Source organism: Pristiophorus japonicus, chromosome 4 (genome assembly GCF_044704955.1).
Source record: "Pristiophorus japonicus isolate sPriJap1 chromosome 4, sPriJap1.hap1, whole genome shotgun sequence".
Classification (NCBI taxonomy): Eukaryota; Metazoa; Chordata; class Chondrichthyes; family Pristiophoridae; genus Pristiophorus; species Pristiophorus japonicus.
In genome coordinates, this window is record NC_091980.1 from 309,318,986 (window position 1) to 309,346,506 (window position 27,521).

Sequence of the window (27,521 nt, forward strand, 5' to 3'; positions counted from 1 at the left end):
TTATATCGCATAATATATACATTTCCCCCACACATTTCATTCTTTAATAATTTAATTGTTCAGCAATTCCAATCACATCACAGGCTAAACGTTCTCCAGCATTTCCTGTGTGATAGCTCTCATCACTTCTACCTTTGCCTGAATCGTCTTCCTTCTCAAGAACCACAAGTGTACGTCCAATAATGGAACTTTCTCCTGATAGATGGAGTTGTTTATCCTTTATTTCAAAGCTGGCCACACCATTTCCATAAGCCTCCACACGATGCCATTCAGCTCCTTGCACCTGTGCCGACTCTTTGAAAGAGTTGTCCAGTTCGCCCTGCTCCCCTGCTCTTTCCCCCGCTTGACCTGCAAACTTCTCCTTTTCGAATATATATTTAATTCCCTTTTGGAAGTTACTATTGAATTGGTTTCACCACCCTTTCAGGCAGCGCATTCCAGATCACTACAACTCGTGCCTGTTGGACATGTGAACTCAAAAAACTTGCCTCCTATAGTTCCTGGTCGATTCTCATCAGTGCTGGTGTTTAACACATCAATACGCACTCACACTTCTCATTCCTTGTTGTACCTGCCCTAGGAGTGTTTGATAGGATAGTGTAGAGGGAGCTTCACTCTGTATCTAACCCCGTGCTGTACCTGCTCTGGGAGTGTTTGATGGGACAGTGTAGAGGGAACTTTACTCTGTATCTAACCCGTGCTGTACCTGCTCTGGGAGTGTTTGATGGGACAGTGTAGAGGGAACTTTACTCTGTATCTAACCCGTGCTGTACCTGCTCTGGGAGTGTTTGATGGGACAGTGTAGAGGGAACTTTACTCTGTATCTAACCCGTGCTGTACCTGCTCTGGGAGTGTTTGATGGGACAGTGTAGAGGGAACTTTACTCTGTATCTAACCCCGTGCTGTACCTGCCCTGGGAGTGTTTGATGGGACAGTGTAGAGGGAACTTTACTCTGTATCTAACCCCGTGCTGTACCTGCCCTGGGAGTGTTTGATGGGACAGTGTAGAGGGAACTTTACTCTGTATCTAACCCCGTGCTGTACCTGCCCTGGGAGTGTTTGATGAGACAGTGTAGAGGGAACTTTACTCTGTATCTAACCCGTGCTGTACCTGCTCTGGGAGTGTTTGATGGGACAGTGTAGAGGGAACTTTACTCTGTATCTAACCCCGTGCTGTACCTGCCCTGGGAGTGTTTGATGGGACAGTGTAGAGGGAACTTTACTCTGTATCTAACCCCGTGCTGTACCTGCCCTGGGAGTGTTTGATGAGACAGTGTAGAGGGAGCTTTACTCTGTATCGAACCCCGTGCTGTACCTGCCCTGGGAGTGTTTGATAGGATAGTGTAGAGGGAGCTTTACTCTGTATCTAACCCCGTGCTGTACCTGCCCTGGGAGAGTTTGATGGGATAGTGTAGAGGGAGCTTTACTCTGTATCTAATCCGTGCTGTACCTGCTCTGGGAGTGTTTGATGGGACAGTGTAGAGGGAACTTTACTCTGTATCTAACCCGTGCTGTACCTGCTCTGGGAGTGTTTGATGGGACAGTGTAGAGGGAACTTTACTCTGTATCTAACCCGTGCTGTACCTGCTCTGGGAGTGTTTGATGGGACAGTGTAGAGGGAACTTTACTCTGTATCTAACCCCGTGCTGTACCTGCCCTGGGAGTGTTTGATGAGACAGTGTAGAGGGAACTTTACTCTGTATCTAACCCGTGCTGTACCTGCTCTGGGAGTGTTTGATGGGACAGTGTAGAGGGAACTTTACTCTGTATCTAACCCCGTGCTGTACCTGCCCTGGGAGTGTTTGATGGGACAGTGTAGAGGGAACTTTACTCTGTATCTAACCCCGTGCTGTACCTGCCCTGGGAGTGTTTGATGAGACAGTGTAGAGGGAGCTTTACTCTGTATCGAACCCCGTGCTGTACCTGCCCTGGGAGTGTTTGATAGGATAGTGTAGAGGGAGCTTTACTCTGTATCTAACCCCGTGCTGTATCTGCCCTGGGAGAGTTTGATGGGACAGTGTAGAGGGAGCTTTACTCTGTATCTAATCCGTGCTGTACCTGCTCTGGGAGTGTTTGATGGGACAGTGTAGAGGGAGCTTTACTCTGTATCCAAGCACCATTCATTTTGGGCAAATTGCTAATCAAGACCAAAGTCATTGGTCTTTGAAATTGCAATGAGCTCGTATTGGTGCACTAACGATAATGGGTTTGTTTGCACTTCTTCCAAGTGATCTATTAAGCTATGGGTTAAAACCATTCAAAATCAATAGCTTAATACTACACATAGCGTGTTTGTTCGCCAATATTCGCACAGCCTATTTTCTCGGGCCATTGTGCGCTCAATGTTTTCCTGTCTCTTAATCTGCTGTTTGTTTCCCTTCTACTTCTGCAGAGGGAAACACGAATATAACCTGATCTTACGTACAGACCTCTACACGGCGAAACACACCCAGTGGTATTACTTCCGGGTGCAGAACACTGAGGGTGCCATCCCTTACCGCTTCACCATCATCAATCTGATGAAGCCCACCAGCCTTTACAACATGGGAATGAAGCCGCTGATGTACTCCACCAAGGATGCCGAGTGGTACAAGCTGGGGTGGCGCAGGGTCGGCAGCCAGATCAAGTACTACCCAAACAACTATGGCGACGAGGAGCACCGGTATTACTCGCTCACCTGGACATTCGAGTTCCCTCACAACGCGGACACATGCTACTTCGCCCACTGCTACCCCTACACCTACTCTGACCTCCAGGACTACCTGATCGACGTGGCCAATGACCCGGTCAGGTCTACGTACTGCAAAGTCCGGGTGCTCTGCCGCTCACTGGCCGGGAACATGGTTTACATCCTGACCGTGACCAATCCCTCCGAGACCCCCAAGGCAGCAGCGGCGAAGAAGGCAGTGGTCCTGACCGCTCGCGTCCACCCCGGCGAGACAAACAGCTCCTGGATGATGAAGGGTTTCCTCGATTGCCTTCTCGGCAACTCGATGGATGCCAAACTGCTGCGGGACACCTTCCTCTTCAAAATCGTGCCGATGCTGAACCCCGACGGGGTCATCGTAGGCAATTACCGCTGCTCGCTCACCGGCCAGGACCTAAACCGGAAGTACCGGTCCTTTTTGAAGGACCACTACGCCCCTGTGTGGTACACCCGGAAACTGATCAAACGGTGAGGGGGAACAATGCACGGATTTTGTGTGTTAGAAGATGGAGGTTTGCTCAACTGTCCCCACTCCCCATCCAGCCCAGGTCATATCTCAGCTGGAGGAGGTAAAGGCATTGTCCAGTATAGAACTAACCATTCAGACCAGGAAGGTCTGCAGGTCAATCGCTGGTCCGTGATGAGCTGGATGAACTCAGTCAATGGTGGCGCCAATGGGAGGGAGTATGCTGTCCTCAGTTTGATAGGGTTCAGGCTGGATAGTGGTCAGTACAGCAGAGGACAGTACAAGAGACACAGAGTTTATACAGAGCGAGAGAGAGAGAGAGAGAGAGAGAGAGAAAGTGGAGGGGCAATAAGAGAGCAAGTTGGACATAGTGAGAGCAAGGAATGGGGTATAGAACAGGGAGAAAGTACAACCCTGCACTGCTTCATAGTCAGGCTGTGGGAGAGGAAGTATAAAAAATATATCATTCTTTTTAAAAAAAAAAAAGATTTTCAATTTCCTACCTAAACACAGACTCACCTCCTCCAGGCTGATCTGGTCACCTCACTGACTCCCAGGGCAGGTACAAGGGGTTAGATACAGAGTAAAGCTCCCTCTACACTGTCCCATCAAACACTCCCAGGGCAGGTACAAGGGGTTAGATACAGAGTAAAGCTCCCTCTACACTGTCCCATCAAACACTCCCAGGACAGGTACAGCACTGGGTTAGATACAGAGTAAAGCTCCCTCTGCACTGTCCCATCAAACACTCCCAGGGCAGGTACAGCACTGGGTTAGATACAGAGTAAAGCTCCCTCTGCACTGTCCCATCAAACACTCCCAGGGCAGGTACAGCACTGGGTTAGATACAGAGTAAAGCTCCCTCTGCACTGTCCCATCAAACACTCCCAGGGCAGGTACAGCACTGGGTTAGATACAGAGTAAAGCTCCCTCTACACTGTCCCATCAAACACTCCCAGGGCAGGTACAGCATGGGGTTAGATACAGAGTAAAGCTCCCTCTACACTGTCCCATCAAACACTCCCAGGGCAGGTACAGCATGGGGTTAGATACAGAGTAAAGCTCCCTCTACACTGTCCCATCAAACACTCCCAGGGCAGGTACAGCACGGGTTAGATACAGAGTAAAGCTCCCTCTACACTGTCCCATCAAACACTCCCAGAGCAGGTACAGCACGGGTTAGATACAGAGTAAAGCTCCCTCGACACTCTCCCATCAAACTCTCCCAGGGCAGGTACAGCACGGGGTTAGATACAGAGTAAAGCTCCTTCTACACTGTCCCATCAAACACTCCCAGGGCAGGTACAGCACTGGGTTAGATACAGAGTAAAGCTCCCTCTACACTGTCACATCAAACAGGTATGTCCTGTTTGCACAATGACGAATTCAATCCGGCCAATTAACACCCCATCAGTCTAATCTCAATCATCAGCAAAGTGATGGAAGGTGTCATCGACAGTGCTATCAAGCAGCACTTGCTCACCAGTAACCTGCTCACCGATGCCCAGTTTTGGTTTCGCCAGGACCATTTGACCCCAGACCTCATTACAACCTTGGTCCAAACATGGACAAAAGAGCTGAATTCCAGAAGTGAGGTGAAAGTAACGGCCGTTGACATCAAGGCAGCAGTGTGGCATTAAGGAGCCCTAGTAAAACTGATGTCAATGGGAATTGGGGAAAACTCACCACTGGCTGGAGTCATACCTAGCACAAAGAAAGATGGTTGTGCTGTCATCACAGCTCCAGGACATCGCTGCAGGAGTTCCGCAGGGCAGTGTCCTGGGCTCAACCATCTTCAGCTGCTTCATCAATAACCTTCTGTCCGTCATAAGGTTAGAAGTGGGGATGTTCGCTGATGACTGCACAGTGTTCAGTGCCATTCGCAACTCATCAGATAATGGAGCAGTCCATGCCCACATGCAGCAAGACCTGGACGACATTCAGGCTTGGGCTACTAAATAACAAGTAATATTCGTGCCATACAAGTGCCAGGCAATGTCCAACTCCAATAAGCGAGAGTCTAGCCACCACCCCTTGACATTCAATGACATTACCATCGCTGAATCCCCCATCCTCAACATCCTGGGGGTCATCATTGACCAGAAACTTAACTGGACCAGCCACATAAATACTGTGGTTGCAAGAGCAGGTCAGAGGCTGGGTATCCTGTGACAAGTGTCTCCCTCCTGACTCTCCAAAGCCTTCCCACCATCTCCAAGGCACAAGTCAGGAGTGTGATGGAATACTCTCCACTTGCCTGGATGAGTGCAACTCCAACAACACTCAAGAAGCTCAACACCATCCAGGACAAAGCAGTCACTTGATCGGCTCCCCATCCACCACCTTCAACATTCACTCCCTCCACCACCGGCGCACCGTGGCTGCAGTGTGCACCGTCTACAAGATGCACTGCAGCAACTCACCAAGGCTTCTTCGGCAGCACCTCCCAAACCCACGACCTCCACCACTTAGGACAAGGGCAGCAGACACATGGGAACAAGTTCCCCTCCAAGTCTCACTCTATATTGACTTGGAAGTATGTTGTTGTTCCTTCATAGTCGCTGAAACCAAATCCTGGAACTCACTCCCTAACAGCACTGTGGGAGCACCTTCACCACACGGACTGCAGCGGTTCAAGAAGGCGGCTCACCACCACCTGCTCAAGGGGCAATTAGGGATGGGCAATACATGCTAGCCTTTCCTGCGATGCCCACATTTCATCAACGAATTAAAAAAAAACACTCCCAAGGCAGGTATAGCACGGGTTAGATACAAAGTAAAGCTCCCTCTACACTGTCCCAGCAAACACTCCCAGGGCAGGTACAGCACAGGTTAGATAGAGTAAATCTCGCTCTACACTGCCCCATCAAGCACTCCCAGGGCAGGTTCTGCACGGGGTTAAATACAGAGTAAAGCTCCCTCTACACTGTCCCATCAAACACTCCCAGAGCAGGTACAGGGGGTTAGATACAGAGTAAAGCTCCCTCTACACTGTCCCATCAAACACTCCCAGAGCAGGTACAGCATGGGTTAGATACAGAGTAAAGCTCCCTCTACACTGTCCTATCAAACACTCCCAGGGCAGGTACAGCATGGGTTAGATACAGAGTAAAGCTCCCTCTACACTGTCCTATCAAACACTCCCAGGGCAGGTACAGCACGGGGTTAGATACAGAGTAAAGCTCCCTCTACATTGTCCCATCAAATTCTCCCGTTCTGAAGCTTTTTAATCCTAGATGGGGGAGGTTTGACGTTGATCCATTCGCTCTGCTGTTACATTTCTGGTTTCTTTTCAGGTTGTTTGAGGAGCGGGATGTTTTTCTTTACTGCGACCTCCACGGACACAGCCGGAAACAGAACATCTTCATGTATGGCTGTCAAAGCATGCACACCGTGTCGTCATGTGCCAAACAACGAGTCTTACCTCTCATGCTTAGTAAGAATTGCTGTAACAAGGTACAGTCCAATGATGCTGGCTTTCAGTTATGTCCAGCAACTCCTCACAGCAAAAGCAGATCATCTTTTCAGATGTCTAATCCTTTGAATGCTTGGTCTCTGCTGCCCGGTATAACCAGGCATACTCATCTGCTAGTTAGATTTTAGAAATTTCCATACAATCCAGTAATATAACGGACTGTGTTCGCTCCAATCCTGGATGGTGCCAACTGGCTTGTGAGGGTTGTCCTATGAGGAGAGATTCTTAGAGAGCTTGACAAGGTAGATGCTGAGAAGCTATTCCCCTGGCTGGAGAGTCTAGAACTAGCTGACAGTCTCAGGAAAAGGAGTCGGTCATTTAGGACTGAGATGAGGAGAAATTTCTTCAGTTAGAGGGTGTGATTCTTTGGAATTCTCTACCCCAGAGGGCTGTGGATGCTCAGTCATTGATGACATAGGACATATGGCACACATACCAGCCATTCAGCCCAACCAGTCCATGCCGACGTTTATGCTCCACTCGAGCCCCTTCCATCTTTCTTCATCCAACTCTATCAGCATAACCCTCCATTCCCTTCTCCCTCATGTGCTTATCTAGCCTCCCCTTAAATGCATCAATATTATTTGCCTCAACAACTCCCTGTGGTAGTGAGTTCCATGTTCTCAACACCCTCTGGGTAAAGAAGTTTCTTCTGAATTCCCTATTAGATTTGTTGGTGACGATCTTATATTGATGGCCTCTAGTTATGCTCCTCCCCACAAGTGGGAACACTCTCTCTGTATCCACTCTATCAAAACCTTTCATCATTTCAAAGACCTCTATTAGGTCACCCCTCAGCCTTCCTTTTTCAAATGAAAAGAGACCCAGCCTCTTCATCCTTTCCTGATAGTATATTCAAGACTGAGTTCGATAGATTTTTGGGCACGAATCGAATCAAGGGATGCGGGGATAAGGCGGGAAAGTGGAGTTGATGTAGAAGTTCAGCTGTGACCTTATTAAATGTTGGAGTAGGCTCGATGAGCCCTATGACCTACTCCTGCTCTTATTTCTTATGTTATTATGAGAGACGTGAAGAATGGGCATTGAAATGTTGTAACTCCGGCAGAATTCCGAAATCAAACCTAATCTGCCACGAACCAACCCACTTTTAGTTTTAACGGGGGACGGGAGGTGGGTAGCTCATTTAAATATTTAATGAGGTTGCGTGCCTCAGATTTTATCTCTCTTCAAACTTTAATCGTGGTCGACCAGGTCTTCCTGGCTTCGGAAAATCCGGCGGTTAAAGAGGTAAGTGCTTTTCCAGTGCTTGTGAGTCAGGAGAAGCAGGAGTGCTTCCCCCCACCGGCCCACCAACTATCTTGCTTCCCTCCACACGATCGGACACCCCTCCCGCGATTGGACGCCCTTCTGCACTCGGACTCCTGTGCGATCAACAAGCCCCCTGCGATCACTGAGCCCCCCACAATCACCGAGCCCCCCGCGATCACTGAGTCCTCCATGATCACCGAGCCCCCCGCGAGCACTGAGCCCCCCACAATCACCGAGCCCCCCGCGATCACTGAGTCCTCCATGATCACCGAGCCCCCCACGATCACCGAGCCCCCCGCGAGCACTGAGCCCCCTGTGATAACTGAGCCCTCCGTGATCACCGACCCCCCTCCCACGATCACTGAGCCCCCCACCACGATCACCGAACCCCCCGCGATCACCGAGCCCCCTGCGATCACTGAGCCCCCCGTGATCACCGACCCCAACGCCATGATCACGAAGCCCCCCACGATCACCGAGCCCCCTGCGATCACCGAGCCCCCCACGATCACCGAGCCCCCCGTGATCACCGACCCCCCTCCCACGATCACCGAGCCCCCCGCGAGCACTGAGCCCCCTGTGATCACTGAGCCCTCCGTGATCACCGACCCCCCTCCCACGATCACCGAGCCCCCCGCGAGCACTGAGCCCCCCGTGATCACCGACCCCCCTCCCACGATCACTGAGCCCCCTGCAATCACCGAGCCCCCCGTGATCACCGACCCCCCTCCCACGATCACCGAGCCCCCCGCGAGCACTGAGCCCCCCGTGATCACCGACCCCCACCCACAATCACTGACCCCCACCCACAATCACCGAGCCTCCTGCGATCACCGAGCCTCCCGGCGATCACTGAGCCCCCCGCGATCACTGACCCCCGCCCACAATCACCGAGCAACCCGCGATCACCGAGCCTCCCGGCGATCACCGAGCCTCCCGGCGATCACTGAGCCCCCCGCGATCACTGAACCCCGCCCACAATCACCGAGCCTCCCGGCGATCACTGAGCCCCCCATGATCACTGACCCCCGCCCACAATCACCGAGCCACCCGCGATCACCGAGCCTCCCGGCGATCACCGAGCCTCCCGGCGATCACTGAGCCCCCCGCGATCACTGACCCCCGCCCACAATCACCGAGCCTCCCGGCGATCACTGAGCCCCCCATGATCACTGACCCCCGCCCACAATCACCGAGCCACCCGCGATCACCGAGCCTCCTGGCGATCACCGAGCCCCCCGCGATCACTGACCCCCGCCCACAATCACCGAGCCTCCCGGCGATCACTGAGCCCCCCGCGATCACTGAACCCCGCCCACAATCACCGAGCCACCCGTGATCACCGAGCCTCCCGGCGATCACCGAGCCTCCCGGTGATCACCGAGCCACCCGCGATCACTGACCCCCGCCCACAATCACCGAGCCCCCCGGCGATCACCGAGCCACCCGCGATCACCGAGCCCCCCGTGATCACTGACCCCCCCCCCCATGATCACCGATCCCCCCGCGATCACCGATCCCCCCGCGATCACCGAGCCCCCCCATGATCACCGAGCCCCCCCATGATCACCAAGCCCCCTGCGATTGATCCCCCGCGATCACCGATCCCCCCGCGATCACCGATCCCCCCGCGATCACCGAGCCCCCCCATGATCACCGAGCCCCCCCATGATCACCAAGCCCCCTGCGATTGATCCCCCACGATCACCGAGCCCCCCGCGATCACCGATCCCCCATGATCACCGAGCCCTCCCCATGATCACGGAGGCCTCCTCCCCGCAATTACGGACCCCCTCTCCGTGATCACCGAATCAGCTCCAGACCATCATCTCTGATCCTAATACTCTCCGAATCACTCTGTACTCACCTACCCCGCCTCGAGATCTGTACCCCAGCTGCAGGCTCCTGGGCTGTGGCCTGCTATGGAGCATTCCCCACCTGACAGGGACTCGAGCCTGGCTTTCGGGCGGGGAACCTGCTGAAAGGAAAACACGCACTCTGTGGAGTTAAAACTCCACGACGTTTGGAGAAACCCAGGTTTCTGGGTTTCCTGACCAGAACTCCTTCCCACTCCCTCCCCCACCCCGCCGACTTGAAAATCCTCCCCCTTTAAATATTGGGTCAAATGTCAGTGAGCAAGTGGTCAATCAATGGCTCCCTCCAATGGCCCCGGCCAGCTGGGGTACAGATCTCGAGGCGGGGTAGGTGAGTACAGAGTGGTTTGGAGAGTTTTGGGATTAGAGATGATGGTCTGGGGCCGATTCGTTGATCATGGGGGGGTTGGAGGGGGGGGGGGCCTCCGTGATTTCCGGCCCGGCCTGGAAATCGGCGCGGTCTCGGCCTGCAAGACCATCAGCAGGCGGGGGCCATTGGAGGGAGCAGTGTGCGGCGGTATACCACTGCAGGGAGCAGCACGTGCTGCTGCAGGAGGGCGACGGCTATGAAGCCAGGTCGCTGATTGCAGTGCGGGCAGGCACCGCAGGAGGGGCGAAGGAACGGCAAGAGTCCGTAGTGGGAAGTGATCGGGGCCCAAGAGAGGCGTGAATCTAGGGCCTAGAAGGGGCGAGGGCCCCGGGGCAGCACGGACCAGCCCACACTGCGATATGTGCGCGCGCTTGGTCTGTGCAGCAGAGCTGGTCTCCAGTCGTCTTGGGTAATCCTTGCCACTGGACCAAGAACTAGCTCTGTCAAGCCCGTGTGGTGGCTGGTGTGCAACGGCCACCCCATGTTAAAAAAATCCACGCACAGGTATCTTCCACCCTTCAAGATTTAGTTTGGGATCTGGAATATTAGGTCCTTCATTGAAACACCTGTGAACTCATCCCTTTTTGGTGTGGAAACATAGAAACATAGAAAATAGGTGCAGGGGTAGGCCATTCGATCCTTCGAGTCTGCACCACCATTCAATAAGATCATGGCTGATGATTCACCTCAGTACCCCTTTCCTGATTTCTCTCAATACCCCTTGATCCCTTTAGCCGTAAGGGCCATATCTAACTCCTCTTGAATATATCCAATGAACTGACATCAACAACTCTCTGCGATAGGGAATTCCACAAGTTAACAACTCTCTGAGTGAAGAAGTTTCTCCTCATCTCAGACCTAAATGGCCTGCCCCTTATCCTTAGGCTATGTCCCCTGGTTCTGGACTTCCCCAACATCGGGAACATTCTTCCTGCATCTAAACTGTGCAGTCCCGTCAGAATTTTATATGTTTCTATGAGATCCCCTCTCATCCTTATAAATTCCAGTGAATAAAGGCTCAGTCGATCCAGTCTCTCCTCATATGTCAGTCCTGCGATCCCGGGAATCAGTCTGGTGAACCTTCGCTGCACTCCCTCAATAGCAAGAATGTCCTTCCTCAGATTAGGAGACCAAAACTTAACACAATATTCCAGGTGAGGCCTCACTAAGGCCTCGTACAACTGCAGTAAGACCTCCCTGTTCCTATACTCAAATCCCCCAGCTATGAAAGCCTTCTTCACCGCCTGCTGTACCTGCATGCCAACTTTCAATGAGTGATGTAGCATGACACCTAGGTCTCGTTGCACCTCCCCTTTTCCTAATCTGCTGCCATTCAGATAATATTCTACCTTCTTGTTTTTGCCCCAAAGTGGATAACCTCACATTTATCCACATTATACTGCAAGTCATCCTCGCTTCGAGGGACTGCGTATGATGATGAATCGATGGAATTGGCTCCCTAGGGTGACGGTGGAATTAATTGGTACTGATTCATTTGAATGCAAACTAGGTTAATTTCTTTCAGAAAATAACATTTTGGGATATAGTTTACGGTAATGTGAGACTTGATGTGAAGCTTGCTCGGAAGGATCAGGTGATGTTGGATCATTGGTTCCCAAAGCTCTCCACCATTAGGGGGTTTCTTCACTTTATGTCTGGGTCTGCTGTAGACTCATTGAGCGAGAGTGATTGCTGTGATTGGTCAACAACTCCATTATTGTTGTCTCATGTGTCTACCAGGATGGTTGAAGGCGAACTAGATGGACCTTGGCCTTTTTCCACCTAGCGATTTCAAAGTTCCTATATGTCTTCTTTATCTTTCATTGTACCTCCTTTTACCTCCTGCTGATATCACTGCTGCCATTTAATTATCTCCTGGTCTCCACACAAGTATTTCACCAGTCAGAGTATTTATATTCCCGTGTCTATTTTTTTTTGATTTTCTTACCATTTTTCCCTTGTTCTGTTCTTTTTATTAAATGCTGTTGATCCGTAATATCTTCCAGTCCTGAGGAAGGGTCTCAGACCTGAAACGACCTCTGACTTCTGCCTCTCCAGTGATGCTGCCTGTTTCCAGATTTTCAGCATCTGCCATATTTTGCTGCTTTGAAAGAAAAGAAAGAATTGCATTTCTATAGCACCTGTCATGGCCGCAGAGCTACAGGCACATCCTGCCTTATTTAAATCCTTTCACCTATAAGCTGCAGATTTATGGAAATAATATTTTACATATAAATACATGTATGTAGGTTAAAGAAAGAAAGGAAGAACTTGCATTTATATAGCACCTTTAACAATTTCAGGATGTCCCAAAGCACTTTACAGCCAATGAAGTAATTTTTGAAGTGTAGTCACTGTTGTAATGTAGGCAACACAGCAGCAAATTTTCACACAGCAAGCTCCCACAAAAGCAATGTGATAATGAGCAGATAATCTGTTTTTTAGTAATCTTGATTGAAGGATAAATATTGGCCAGGACAACAGCAAAACTTCCCTGCTCTGTTTTGAAATAGTGCCATGGGATCATTTACATTCTCCTAAGAGAGCAGATGGGGCCTTGGTTTAATGTCTCATCCGAAAGGTGACACCTCAGCACTACACTACAGTGTCGGCTTAGATGTTTGTGCTCAAGTGGGACTTGAACCCACGAGCTTCTGACTCCGAGGCAAGAGTGCTACTCACTGAGCCACAGCTGACAGTTCGGCAGGATTGTTGGGTTGTCCATTACTTCGTCCGGTATTGTTGCCACAATGTTCTCACTAATTTTCCAATATCTCAGGTTTATGATACCAATAAATCTCAGTGCTCTGATTTAGGATTCATCCCCCAATAAGACAGCAGCGCTAAGAACAGCCCTTTCCAAAAGTCCAACCCACACAATTCAAACAGGACTAACCAGCAAATAAGAGTTATGAGCACAAATAGAACTGAGTTGGCTGGGCTTTGGGGGATTGCCAAGACATAAGCACAGGGGAATGGGACTAATTAGGAACAGGAGGAGACCATTCAGCTACTCGAGCCAGTTGTACTAAATTAGATTATGGCTGATCGGTACCTCAACTCCATTTACTTGCCTTTGCTCCATATCCCTTGATACCCTTACCTATCAAAAAATCTATCAATCCCTGAAGCTTAATGTATGCAATTACATTCCTGTCTATGCTCTGATGCTGTTAGCTATTCATTTGAAACCGGATAGCGATTGCGTTAAAATACTGCACTAAAAACAGGGGTACGGTAGCATAGTGGTTATGTTACTAGACTAATAATCCGGAGACATGAATTCCAATGAAGCTGGGGAATTTAAATTAAGTTAATTAAATAAATCTGGAATACAACGCTAGTATCAGTAATGGAACCATGAAATTACCGGATTGTCATAATAAACCTTTCTGGTTCACTGATGTCCTTTAGGGAAGGAAATCTGCTGTCCTTACCTCGTCTGGCCTATATGTGACTCCACAGCAATGTGGTTAACTCTTAAATGGCCTAGCAAGCCTCTCCGTTGTACAAAGCGGCCCACCACCGCCTCCTCAAAGGCAATTAGGGATGGGCAATAAATGCCAGCGCCGCCCACATCCTGTAAAAACTGTTGACTTTGAACACCCAAATGTTTCTTCCTGCAGTCTGAAAGGAACAAGTGAGCATGACTATAACCTTTTACCTGATGTCTGCTATTCATTCTAGTTCTCCTTAAGAAGCTGTAAATTCCATGTTCAGCGGGCAAAGGAAGGAACAGGCCGTGTGGTAGCGTGGAGGATGGGCATCGCCAACAGTTACACGCTAGAGGCAACTTTCTGTGGCTCCACTTTAGGTAAGAGGAGCATGACTGAGCGGAACCTGAGTGGGGCCTCAATCTATTTATGGGATTAGCAAGCAGGGGTTGTAAATCTGAGTGTAAAGGGATTAAAGTGACAGTTGAGGAGGGCCTGACGATAGTGAGGAATAAATATACTCATTTATACAAATTACCATTACATAATTAGAGAGATCTGGGCACTTTTCTCTAGAACGGAGAAGGCTGTGGGCTATGACAGGTCATTAAAATTATGGAAGAGTTTGATCGGGTAGACATAGAGAAAATGATTCCACTTGTAGGGAAATCCAAAACCAGAGGCCATATATATGTATATATATATATAGGATAGTCACTAGTAAATCCAATAGGGAATTCAGGAGAAACTTCTTCACCCAGAGCGAGGTTAGAATGTGGAACAGAGATTGGTTGAAGCCAATAGATTAGATGCATTTAAGAAAAGCTAAATAGAAAGAAAAAGTTACATTTATGTAGTGCCTTTTATGACCACCGGACATCTCAAAGAGCTTTACAGCCAATTAAGTACTTTGGGAGTGTAGTCATGTGTGGGAAATGCAGCAGCAATTTGCGCACAGCAAGCTCCCACAAGCAGCAATGTGTTAATGACCAGATAATCTGTTTTCGTCATGTTAATTGAGGGATAAATATTGGCCAGGACAGCGGGGATAAGGCCTCTGTTCTTCTTCGAAATAGTGCCATGGGATCTTTTACGTCCCTCTGAGCAATTAGATGGGGCTTTGCCTTAGTGTCTTATCTGAAAGGTGACACTTCCGTCAGTGCCATACTCCCTCAGCACTGCACAGGGGTGTCAGCCTAATATTTATGTGCTCAAGTGCCTGGAGTAGAACTTGAACCCACGACCTTCTGACTCAGAGGCGAGAGTGCTACTACTTCTAAAAAAAAATAATATTGAACATTAAGAACATAAGAACATATAAGAACATAAGAATTAGGAACAGGAGTAAGCCATCTAGCCCCTCAAGCCTGCTCCGCCATTCAATAAGATCATGGCTGATCTGGCCGTGGACTCAGCTCCACTTACCCGCCCGCTCCCCGTAACCCTTAATTTCCTTATTGGTTAAAAATCTATCTATCTGTGACTTGAATACATTCAATGAGCTAGCCTCAACTGCTTCCTTGGGCAGAGAATTCCACAGATTCACAACCCTCTGGGAGAAGAAATTCCTTCTCAACTCGGTTTTAAATTGTCTCCCCCGTATTTTGAGGCTGTGCCCCCTAGTTCGAGTCTCCCCGACCAGTGGAAACAACCTCTCTGCCTCTATCTTATTTATCCCTTTCATTATTTTAAATGTTTCTATAAGATCACCCCTCATCCTTCTGAACTCCAACGAGTAAAGACCCAGTCTACTCAATCTCTCATCATAAGTTAACCCCCTCATAAGTTAACATTTACAACATCATGATCATTCCATTGTATCACACAAATCCCTTCCGCCCCTCTGCACAGCTGTTGCTCCAATACATATTAACATTAAAACCTGAAGTTTAATTTGTCTCCTGTAACATATCTATTGTACTTTACAAATTGATTATAGAATACTATCTTTAAATTCTTTTCTGAATAAAACATCCACAGAGCCTTATAATAATCTTTTAGTTTATATTTAAAATACTCTTTTAGGTTTATTCTCCTCCCCTTAAAAAAACCGAGCATTCCTTCTTTACACAATCCCAAACTGAACATTACATTAATTGCCGCTCCACTAGACTCGGGCAGACTCTCCTGCAATCCCCATCTCAAAATTGAGTCCCACGGGATTCCCATTCTTGCTCTTCAGTCCTCACCCAGCAGGAAAACCTCACACAACTGTCGAACATAGTACTTAAAATCCCGAACATAACACCAGCAAAGGGGACAGAATCTCATCCCACGTCCCACACACTGGGCAAGTTGCCACCTCTACTTGCCCAATCTTACATAAGACTATCACGGTAAAAATCTGATTATGAGCCAATTTGAAATCCAGTTCAGTCCACTCTGGACATTTAAAATTCGCCCACACTCCCAAATGCTGTTGAAGTCCAGCAGTGGGTATATATTCTGCCAAAACTCCTGACCAGATTATTGTATGTTACAAGAGACAAATTAAACTTCAGGTTTGAATGTTAATATGTGTTGGAAGAATGACTGTGCAGAGGGGCGGAGTGGATTTGTTGATACAATGGAATGATCACAATGTTGTAAATGTTCTTAATGTTCAATAAATATTAATTTTTTTTTAAAGTGGGTAGCACACTCGTCTGAGTCAGAAGGTTGTGGGTTCAAGTCCCACTCCAGGTACTTGAGCACATAATCTCCATTCTCTAAATACCCCATAGAAATCTTGAGTATTACAGTTGTCGAATTGGACCAACTCCTCCCCTTTCTCCAGCAGAAAGCTTGGATAAGCGGGATGCATTATACCTCCTTTGAAGATTTGCATATTTATTTCTTCTATCCAATCCTGTGGCATTGCCCTCGCAATCTTCTCATACATGATCATAATTGCTTTTTCCTCTACCTCCTGATCCTCCTCCCAAACCATATCCCTCATTACCGCTTCCGGCAAGCAACCTGGAATTACCTCATAGAATACATCTTTTCAGAGTACTAAAAGAGGTAGCCATGGAAATAGTGGATGCATTGATTGTCATCTTCCAAAATTCTATGGATTATGGAACAGTTTCTGCAGATTGGAGGATGGCAAATGTAACCCCACTATTTAAAAAAGGAGGGAGAGAGAAAACAGGAAACTACAGATCGGTTAGCCTAACATCAGTAGTAGGGAAAATGCTAGAGTCTATTATAAAGGATGTGATAATGGCACACTTAGATAATAATCAATGGGATTAGACAAAGTCAACGTGGATTTATGAAAGGAAAATTGTGTTTGACAAACCTACTGGAGTTTTTTGAGGGTGTAACTGATAGAATAGATAAGGGAGAACCAGTGGATGTCATGTACTTGGATTTTCAGAAGGCCTTTGATAAAGTCCCACATCAGAGGTTAGTGTGCAAAATTAAAGCAATAGGATTGGGGGTAATATACTGGCATAGATTGGAAATTGGTTAACTGACAAGAAACAGAGAGTAGGAATAAACGGGTCTTTTTCGGGGTGTCAGGCAGTGACTAGTGGGGTACCACAGGGATCAGTGCTTAGGCCCCAGCTATTCACAATATATATAAATGATTTGGATGAGGGAACCAAATGTAATATTTCCAAGTTTGCTGATGACACAAAACTAGGTGGGGTTGTGAGGAGGATGCAAATATGCTGCAAGGTGATTTAGATAGGTTGAGTGAGTGGGCAAACATATGATAGATGCAGTATAATGTAGATAAATGTGATGTTATCCACTTTGGTAGGAAAAACATAAAGACAAAGTATTAATTTAAATGGTGATAGCTTGGGAAATGTCTATATACAAAGGAACCTGGGTGTCCTTGTTCACCAGTCATTGAAAGAAAACATGCAGGTGCAGCAAGCAGTTAGGAAGGCAAATGGTATGTTAGCCTTCATTGCAAGAGGATTTGAGTACAGGAGCAAGGATGTCTTACTATAGTTATACAGGGCCTTGGTGAGACCGCACCTGGAGTATTGTGTGCAGTTTTGGTTTCCTTACTTAAGAAAGGATATACTTGCCATAGAGGGAGTGCAGCGAAGGTTCACCAGACTGATTCCTGGGATGGCAGGACTGACATATGAGGAGAGATTGAGTCGACTAGGACTGTATTCACTAGAGTTTAGAAGAATGAGAGGAGATTAATTGAAACGTATACAATTCTGACGGGGTCGGATAGACTAGATACGGGGAGGATGTTTCCCCTGGCTGGGAAGTCTAGAACAAGGGGTCACAGTCTCAGGGTACAGGGTAGGAAATTTCAGACCGAGATGAGGAGAAATTTCTTCACTCAGAGGGTGGTGAACCTGTGGAATTCTCTATCACAGAAGGCTGTGGAGACCAAGTCACTGAATATATTTAAGAGGGAGATAGATAGATTTCTAGATACAAAAGTAGTTATTAAACCTAGGGAGAGGTTTAATCGATTTCAAACACATATTGTTGTATTCCATATAAAATATTCCCTGTCCCCCTATCCCACTTAATTTAAAAAAATGCTGGAAACAACTCTTCCAAAAACTTATATTTGACTTCTGAAGAAATCTCTTCACCCATTTAATTCTAAAGGATTTTTTCTTCAAATCAATATCTGGGAAATTCAGTCCTCCTTGATTTCGCTGTCCAATGATGGTCTCTCAGATAGACTTTTCCGCCCACTCAGGAATATCCTCCACCATCAGTAAGTACCATAGTTTAAATAGCAGGAGAGCTGCCACCATTGTCACTTTTCCTTCCACTTTCAACCACCTTCTTTCCCATCTTCTCAAAATCTTTTTAATTTTCATAACCTTTGGCTCCTAATTTAGTCGATCCACTTCACCCCTAACCTCCTTGCACCCCACATGCATCCCCAGAACTTCTAAAACCTCCACCATCTTAAAAGGGCTTTCCTCCAACCACTCCCCCTAGTCCTTCCCACAGCCAGGCATTGGGACTTAGTATAATTTACTCTGGCTCCTGAAGCTCTACAATACTCCCCCTCTACTCCCATAGCTTTCCTCACTGACTCCCATTGGTATGTGTAAATAACTGACAAACTGAGCCAGGAGAAATGTAACTTAACTGAACTGTGCTTTTATACAACCCAAAATGGAGTCCCCAAACTGGCATGAACCAGCATGAGTACAGCAACTGTGAATAGCTCTCGCAGGGTCCTAATGCCTGTCCAGTGAGCTGTAACAAATAAAAGAGTATGAACACAACATATTTCCTCCCTTTTTAAAACCACAGTCCATGTACAGACAAAGTCCTTGAGATAGTCGGGTCGTGTTCTCTACGCTGAGACCGGCTTGGAGTTTGCTGTGTTTGATCAAGGTTATCGGTTGGGAAACAGAATGGTGACTCTGTTCCATCCTGCTGGTTTCTTCGCTCTAGGTTTGGCTGGGGTTTTGAGAATGTCCAGTAGCCAGTGTAGATTCCATCCAATCATGAGCTCAGCGGATGTCTTCCCCGTTAGCGAGTGCGTTGGTCTGTGCGGAGAATGGTTTGAACCGCTTAGTTGAATGTTTGGCCTGCTGTGAGGTTGGCTTTCAAACCCTCTTTGATGACACGGTTAAAGTGCACAACACCTCTGCTGCTTTGAGGGCTGTACCGAGCAGTAAGGTGATGCTCGATAGCATGACGAATGCGGAAATCCGCGAACTGGTCGAACACAAACTGTGGTCCATTGTCGGTGATTATGATCTCTGGGAGGCCCCACTTGTGAACATATGCTGCAGAATAGTAATGATCGTTGATGAGGTCACTGAACTTATTGTAGCGATTTCTGGCCATTTGGAATGCAGGTCATATATTACAACAAGAAAACAATGGTGCTGTGGAGCTGTTTCAACTGGACCGAAGATATCTGAAGTTGTTGCCATGGTCTTTGTGGCCATGGAATGGGCTCCATTGGTGCTGGTCAGATGTTTGTGGCCTTTTCGTTCAGACTGCATGATTTGCAGTGTGAAACGAACTCCTCGATGCGAATGTCAATCCCAGGCCACCATACTGAATTGCGACATCTCTGCTTCCTGCGAACAATACCAGGGGGTCCATCGTGTGCCAATGAGAGAACGCGTTGTTGAAGCGACTTGGGAATTACTGCCCTATCACCATGAACTTCAGCAATTGTACATCCCTGTCTGGAGTAAAATTAAAACGGGGAAGGTGGCTCAACTGTGGCTAACAAGGGAAATTAAGAATAGTGTTAAAACCAAGGAAGAGGCATACAAATTGGCTAGAAAAAGCAACAAACCTGAGGACTGGGAGAAATTTAGAAATCAACAGAGGAGGACTATGGGTTTAATTAAGAGGGGGAAAATAGAGTACGAGAGGAAGCTTGCAGGGAACATAAAAACTGACTGTAAAAGCTTCTATAAATACGTGAAGAGAAAAAGATTAGTAAAGACAAACGTAGGTCCCTTGCAGTCGGATTCAGGTGAATTTATAATGGGGAACAAAGAAATGGCAGACCAATTGAACAAATATTTCGGCTCTATCTTCATGAAGGAAGATACAAATAACCTTCCGAATCTACAAGGGGATAGTGGGTCTAGTGAGAAGGAGAAACTGAAGGATATCCTTATTAGTCAGGAAATTGTGTTAGGGAAACTGATGGGATTGAAGGCCTATAAATCCCCGGGGCCTGATAGTCTGTATCCCAGAGCACTTAAGGAAGTGGCTCTAGAAATAGTGGATGCATTGGTGATCATTTTCCAACAGTCTATCGAATCTGGATCAGTTCCTATGGACTGGAGGGTAGCTAATGTAACACCACTTTTTAAAAAAGGAGGGAGAGAGAAAACAGGGAATTATAGACGAGTTAGCCTGACATCAGCAGTGGGGAAAATGTTGGAATCAATCATTAAGGATGAAATAGCAGCGCATTTGGAAAGCAGTGACAGGATCGGTCCAAGTCAGCATGGATTTATGAAAGAGAAATTATGCTTGACGAATCTTCCAGAATTTTTTGAGGATGTAACTAGCAGAGTGGACAAGGGACAACCAGTGGATGTGGTGTATTTGGACTTTCAAAAAGTGTTTGACAAGGTCCCGCAAAAGAAATTGATGTGCAAAATCAAAGCACATGGTATTGGGGGTAATGTACTGACATGGATAGAGAACTAGTTGGCAGACAGGAAGCAGAGAGTCGGGATAAACGGGTCCTTTTCAGAATGGCAGGCAGTGACTAGTGGAGTGCCGCAGGGCTCAGTGCTGGGACCCCAGCTCTTTACAATATACATTAACGATTTAGATGAAGGAATTGAGTATAATATCTCCAAGTTTGCAGATGACACTAAACTGGGTGGCGGTGTGAGCTGTGAGCAGGACTCTTAAGAGGCTGCAAGGTGACTTGGACAGGTTAGGTGAGTGGGCAAATGCATGGCAGATGCAGTATAATGTGGATAAATGTGAGGTTATCCATTTTGGGGGCAAAAACACGAAGGCAGAATATTATCTGAATGGCGGCAGATTAGGAAAAGGGGAGGTGCAACGAGACCTGGGTGTCATGGTTCATCAGTCATTGAAGGTTGGCATGCAGGTACAGCAGGCGGTGAAGGAGGCAAATGGTATGTTTGCCTTCATAGCTAGGGGATTTGAGTCTAGGAGCAGGGAGGTCTTACTGCAGTTGTACAGAGCCTTGGTGAGGCCTCACCTGGAATATTGTGTTCAGTTTTGGTCTCCCAATCTGAGGAAGGACATTCTTGCTATTGAGGGAGTGCAGCAAAGGTTCACCAGACTGATTCCAAGGATGGCTAGACTGACGTATGAGAAGAGACTGGATCAACTGGGCCTTTATTCACTGGAGTTTAGAAGGATGAGAGGGGATCTCATAGAAACGTATAAGATTCTGACGGGACTGGACAGGTTAGATGCGGGAAGAATGTTCCCGATGTTGGGGAAGTCCAGAACCTAGGGACATAGTCTTAGGATAAGAGATAGGCCATTTAGGACTGAGATGAGGAGAAACTTCTTCACTCAGAGAGTTGTTAACCTGTAGAATTCCCTGCCGCAGAGAGTTGTTGATGCCAGTTCATTGGATATATTCAAGAGGGAGCTAGATATGGCCCTTATGGCTAAAGAGATCAAGGGGTATGGAGAGAAAGCAGGAAAGGGATACTGAGGGAATGATCAGCCATGATCTTATTGAATGGTGGTGCAGGCTCGAAGGGCTGAATGGCCTACTCCTGCACCTATTTTCTATGTTTCTATGTTTCTATGAGCTAGGCAGCCATCTTTCCAAATTCATTGCGAAGTCTGTGGAATGTTTTCAGCTCTTCCGGAATTTGCTTAGGCCACTCCGTCTGGAGGAATTGGCTCACGTGCTGGAGCGTAGCATCACCCTGTGATTCGGTTTTGAGTTTGTCGCAGGAGACAAGGTTTCTGATGGACTGAGTGATGATCGACGTGACATATGTGTCGTCATCTGTCAACGAGCCAGCACCAGAGTCCGAAGCAGTTGTCGAGCGGCTGAGCATGTCAGCTACGTGGTTAGGTCTGCCAGCAATGTACTGTACACCAAAGTTATACTGATGAAGGCAATCTGACCATCGGCTGATTCGTAATGGTCTGTGCTCAGATCCAGTTGTAGCGAGTATTGTAGTTAGCGCTTGGTGATCCATACGGAGGGTAAATTTCCTGCCATAGAGGTAGATATGCCAGCGTTCACATGTGTAGATGCAAGCGAGTGCTTTGCGTTCCCCTGTAGAGTATTTCCGTTTTGCAGACAAGAGCGTGTGAGAGGCGAAGGTGACTGGGCATTCCAGGCCTTCAATCCATTGCGAGAGCACAGCACCCAAGGCGGTGCCTGATGCATCGTGGTGACGTATGTAGTGGCATTCGGATCAAAGTGCGCGAGGATAGGAGGGGATGTGATTTTCTCCTGAAGCATTGTGAATGCCTGAGCCTGGGAATTTGTCCATTCCCAAGGAACGTCCTTACGCGGCAACTTGTGAGGTGGTTCAGCAATGTGCGCGTAGTGCAGGACGAACTTCAGATAGAAGCTGCAAGTGCTGAGGAATGATGAAAGTTCTTTGACATTGGTAGCCTCCTGCATTCGCTGGATTGCATCAGTGTTGTCAAGTGTTGGCTTGACACCTTGTGCTGTGACTCTGTAGCCCAGAAAGTTTATTTCTTCAGCAGCGAATGTACACTTATTGGCATTAAGTGTCATGTTACGTGTAGCAAGTCTAGCCATAACTGCTTGAAGTTGCTGGTCATGTTCTTCCATTGTCCGTCCATGGATGATGATATCGTCAAACGGATTGAGGGCTCCCTCTATGCCTGCTAGCATAGTAGTGACAATCTTCTGAAATGCACAGTGCGGAAAATAGTCCGTTCGGCATGCATCGATACTGATACAGACCATCATGCGTCGTGAGCGGTTTGCTGTCCTCCGCTAAGGGTATTTGCAGGTAACTGCGGCGCATGTCGAGTTTCATAAAGACTATTGAGCCGTGGAATTCTGAAGACAGTTCGTCGATGGCAGGAAGAGGGTACTTGTCGGGGATGATGGCCTTGTTGACCTCTTTCAGGTCAATGCATAGGCGGATCGCCCCATTTTTACGCCAAGCAATGACTAAGTTCGAGATCCAGGGTGAGGAGTCGATGCTCTCAATGATTCCGAGAGATTCGAGTCGTGTTAATTCTGCGGATACTTGGTTGTGAACTGTGAATGGGAGATGGCGAAGTCACTGCGTAACCGGTTTGACGGAAGGATCAATGCGGGAACAATGGCAGAATTTTGTTGTCACTCAAAGATTGAGGGATACTGCTTGTCAAAGTCCACCGTGTACACAGGTGTGCCGGTTGGGTTGTAAACTTTGAACCCCAGCTTGGCAAAAAGGTCAACATCCATGAGGCTTCGTCACTTCGCAACATAAAAGGAAAAGTTCTCCAATGTTAGGTCCTTATAATATATCAGGACAGATATGACCCCAAGTACCTCAATTTTTGGAGTCAGAGTATGCATTTAGAGTGGAAGTTGCAGGCTGCAGTTGACATTGCGTGAAGTGTGTTTTGTACACAGTCTCACTCAATATGGAGACTTTGGCTCCAAGGTCAATGAGGAGGCAGCAGGGTGTGCCGTCAATGTTTACCTCACAGTCCTTGAGTTTGCCTGAACCGATGTGCGAAATGTCACTACCGGTGTAAACCATACTGGGTTTATCACTATCGGTTGTCCACATGTCGAACATGCTGCGATGAGCGACAGACACTAGCAAAATGGTTCATTTTACCACATGCAGAGCATTTCTTCCCACTTGCAGTTAGGGCTCTTTGCTGAGTGTGATTTGTCCCCACAGTTAAAGCAGTGGAAGTTAAGCCTGCAATCGGTAGTGGGTGGCCCTGAGTCTCTGCTGTGATTTCCGCTATGGACGAACGCCTTGCACATGAGCTGTAACTGCAGTCTGCTACACAGGGGAAGCAGGGATCTGATCGCTTTTGAATCAGAATGAGCTGATTCGATTTGGATGGCCAAATTAATTGCTTTGTCTAATGTCAATTTATCATCCTCCATTAGCAAGCTTTCCTGAATGCAGGGGATCGTTGTTCTCTCAATGATTTGATCCCTGATCATTTCCTCTGTAAGTGCTCCAAAATTACATGTAGCAGCCATTTCAGTTAATGAAATGATGTACTTTGATTGGTTCATCGTTCCCTTGCTCCCTATTATGAAATTGGTATCTTTCCATCATGATACTTTTCTTTGGCCCAAAATAGTTCTCCAGGGCACTTACCGTCTTGTCGTAGGACTCCGTGTCTTCGATTTGGCTAAAGATCCGTTGGCCTTTGGTGCCGAGGCAGTGGATAAGTATTGCATGGCGGTGAGCTGGTGTAACATTGTCACTGTCTAACCCACTCGCTGTGATGTAGGTAGAAATACATTTTATCCATCTCGGCCACAGATTGGAGGGTTCCCGGGTGTGGAGAGGAAAGATGGGAGGGGGGTGGGGGGAGGTGGTAGGGAGGTTAATTTGATTCATCCTCGTTGCCAAATTATATTGTGTATGTGTAAATAACTGACAAACTGAGCCAGGAGAAATGTAACTTAATTTAACTGTGCTTTTATACAACCCAAAATGGAGTCCCCAAACCGGCATGAAACCAGCATGAGTACAGCAACTGTGAATAGCTCCGGGAGGGTCCTAATGTTTGTTCAGTGAGCTGTAACAAATAAATAGAGTATGAACACAACAACTCCCCATCTCTGAACGTTAAGGTTGTGTCATCTGCATAATTGGTGTATTACCGACACTTGTCCAGAACTGGGAACTGCAATCCCAACTAATCCTTGTTCCTTTCGCATCATGCAACCTAATGGTTCTACTACCAATGTGTTACAGGGGACAACCCTGTCTCATTGATCTCTGCATTGGAAAATACTTGGATAAAAAAACCATTATATTTAACACAGCTAAATGTGTTTGAATAAAAATCCTTATCCACTCAATGAAATTTTCACCAAAACCAAATGCTTCCAAAACCATCAATAAAAATTCATGAGAGACTCGATCAAAGGTTTTCTCTTGATCCATCTTTAGCACATAAGCTTCCTTCCCAATCTCTTCCGTAAGTTCTATCGCATCTCGGACTGAAACCACAGAGTCAGCGATATCCTGGCCTATGACTCCATAGGACTAAGAGGGCGAAACTATCTGTGGCATCACCTCCTTCATACGATTTGCCATAACCCTCACCAAGATCTTATAATCCACATTTGATAATGTGATGGGCCTCCAATTCTTCAGATCCCTTCTATCCCTTTTATTTTTAAAGGCTAAGCTTATGATACCTCTCCTCATGGCTGGGGCCAGGCTTCCTTCAGATTTAATCTCCATAACAAACTCTAAGAACAATGGACTTAAAATCTCTCAAAATTATATGTAAAGTTCTGCACTTAGTCCATCAGACCCTGGGCTTCCCCCACCCCACCCCCCCACCACCACTTTCATTCCACTTATTGCTACTTTTATTTCCGCTAATCCGACTTAGAAACATAGAAAATAGATGCAGGGGTAGGCCATTCGGCCCTTCGAACCCGCACCACCATTCAATATGATCATGGCTGATCATTTTTGCAACTTTAGTACCCCATTTCTGCTTTCTCTCCATACCCCTTTATCCGTTTAGCCGTAAGGGCCACATCTAACTCCCTTTTGAATATATCTAACGAACTGGCCTCAACAACTTTCTGTGGTAGAGAATTCCACAGGTTTACAATTCTCTAAGTGAAGAAGTTTCTCCTCATCTCGGTCCTAAATGGCTTACCCCTTACCCTTAGACTGTGACCCCAACATTGGGAACATTCTTCCTACATCTAACCTGTCCAATCCCATCAGAATTTTATGTTTCTATGAGATCCCCTCTCATTCTTCTAAATTCCAGTGAATATAAGCCTAGTCGATCCAGTCTTTCTTCATGTGTCAGTCCTGCCATCCCAGGAATCAGTCTGGTGAACCTTCGCTGCACTCCCTCAATAGCAAGAATGCCCTTCCTCAGATTAGGAGACCATAACTGTACACAATATTCAAGGTGTGGCCTCACCAAAGCCCTGTACAAATGTAGTAAGACCTCCCTGCTCCTATACTCAAATCCTCTCGCTATGGAGGCCAACATGCCATTTGTCTTCTTCACCGTCTGCTGTACCTGCATGCCAACTTTCAATGACCGATGTACCATGACACCCAGGTCTCGTTGCACCTCCCCTTTTCCTAATCTGCCGCCATTCAGATAATATTCTGTCTTCAAGTTTTTGCCCCCAAAGTGGATAACCTCACATTTATCTACGTTATACTACATCTGCCATGCATTTGCCCACTCACCTAATCTGTCCAAGTCACTCTGCAGCCTCTTAGCATCCTCCTCACAGCTCACACTGCCACCCAGCTTAGTGTCATCTGCAAACTGGAGATATTACATTCAATTCCTTTGTCCAAATCATTAATGTATATTGTAAATTGCTGGGGTCCCAGCACTGAACCTTGCAGTACCTCACTGCCTGCCATTTTGAAAAGGACCCATTTATTCCTACTCTTTGCTTCCTGTCTGCCAACCAGTTCTCTATCCACGTCAATATATTACCCCCAGTACCATGTGGTTTAATTTTGCACACTAATCTCTTGTGCGGGACCTTGTCAAAAGCCTTTGGAAGGCCAAATACACCACATCCACTGGTTCTCCCTTGTCCACTCTACTAGTTACATCCTCAAAAAATTCTAGAAGATTTGTTAAGCATGATTTCCCTTTCATAAATCCGTGCTGACTTGGACCGATCCTGTCACTGCTTTCCAAATCCGCTGCTATTACATCTTTAATAATTGATTCCAACATTTTCCCCACTACCAATGTCAGGCTAACTGGTCTATAATTCCCTGTTTTCTCTCTCCTTCCTTTTTTAAAAAGTGGGATTACATTAGCTACCCTCCAATGCATAGGAACTGATCCAGAGTCTATAGAATGTTGGAAAATGACCACCAATGCATCCACTATTTCTAGGGCCATTTCCTTAAGTACTCTGGGATGCAGACTATCAGGCCCCGAGGATTTATCGGCCTTCAGTCCCATCAATTTCCCTAACACAATTTCCTGACTAATAAGGATTTCCTTCAGTTTCTCCTTCTCACTAGACCCTCAGTCCCTTAGTATTTAAATAAGGTTATTTGTGTCTTCCTTAGTGAAGACAGAACCAAAGTATTTGTTCAACTGGTCTGCCATTTCTTTGTTCCCCATTATGAATTCACCTGAATCTGACTGCAAGGGACCTACATTTGTCTTCACTAATCTTTTTCTCTTCACATATCTATAGAAGCTTTTGCAGTCAGTTTTTATGTTCCCAGCAAGCTTCCTCTCATACTCTATTTTCCTCCTCCTAATTTAACCCTTAGTCCTCCTCTGCTGAATTCTAAATTTCTCCCAGTCCTCAGATTTGCTGCT

General features: G+C 47.1%; 1 protein-coding gene across 1 annotated transcript in view; it reads left to right on the forward strand.

Annotated features, from left to right (window-relative positions):
• Positions 1–27,521, forward strand: part of LOC139262797 (cytosolic carboxypeptidase 2-like) — a 103,042-nt gene that overhangs the window by 57,290 nt on the left and 18,231 nt on the right. The window contains exons 8-10 of the mRNA XM_070877949.1: positions 2,393–3,175; positions 6,470–6,629; positions 13,849–13,975. Of these exons, the coding sequence (XP_070734050.1) occupies positions 2,393–3,175; positions 6,470–6,629; positions 13,849–13,975 (1,070 nt within the window). The remainder of the gene's footprint in view (positions 1–2,392; positions 3,176–6,469; positions 6,630–13,848; positions 13,976–27,521) is intronic.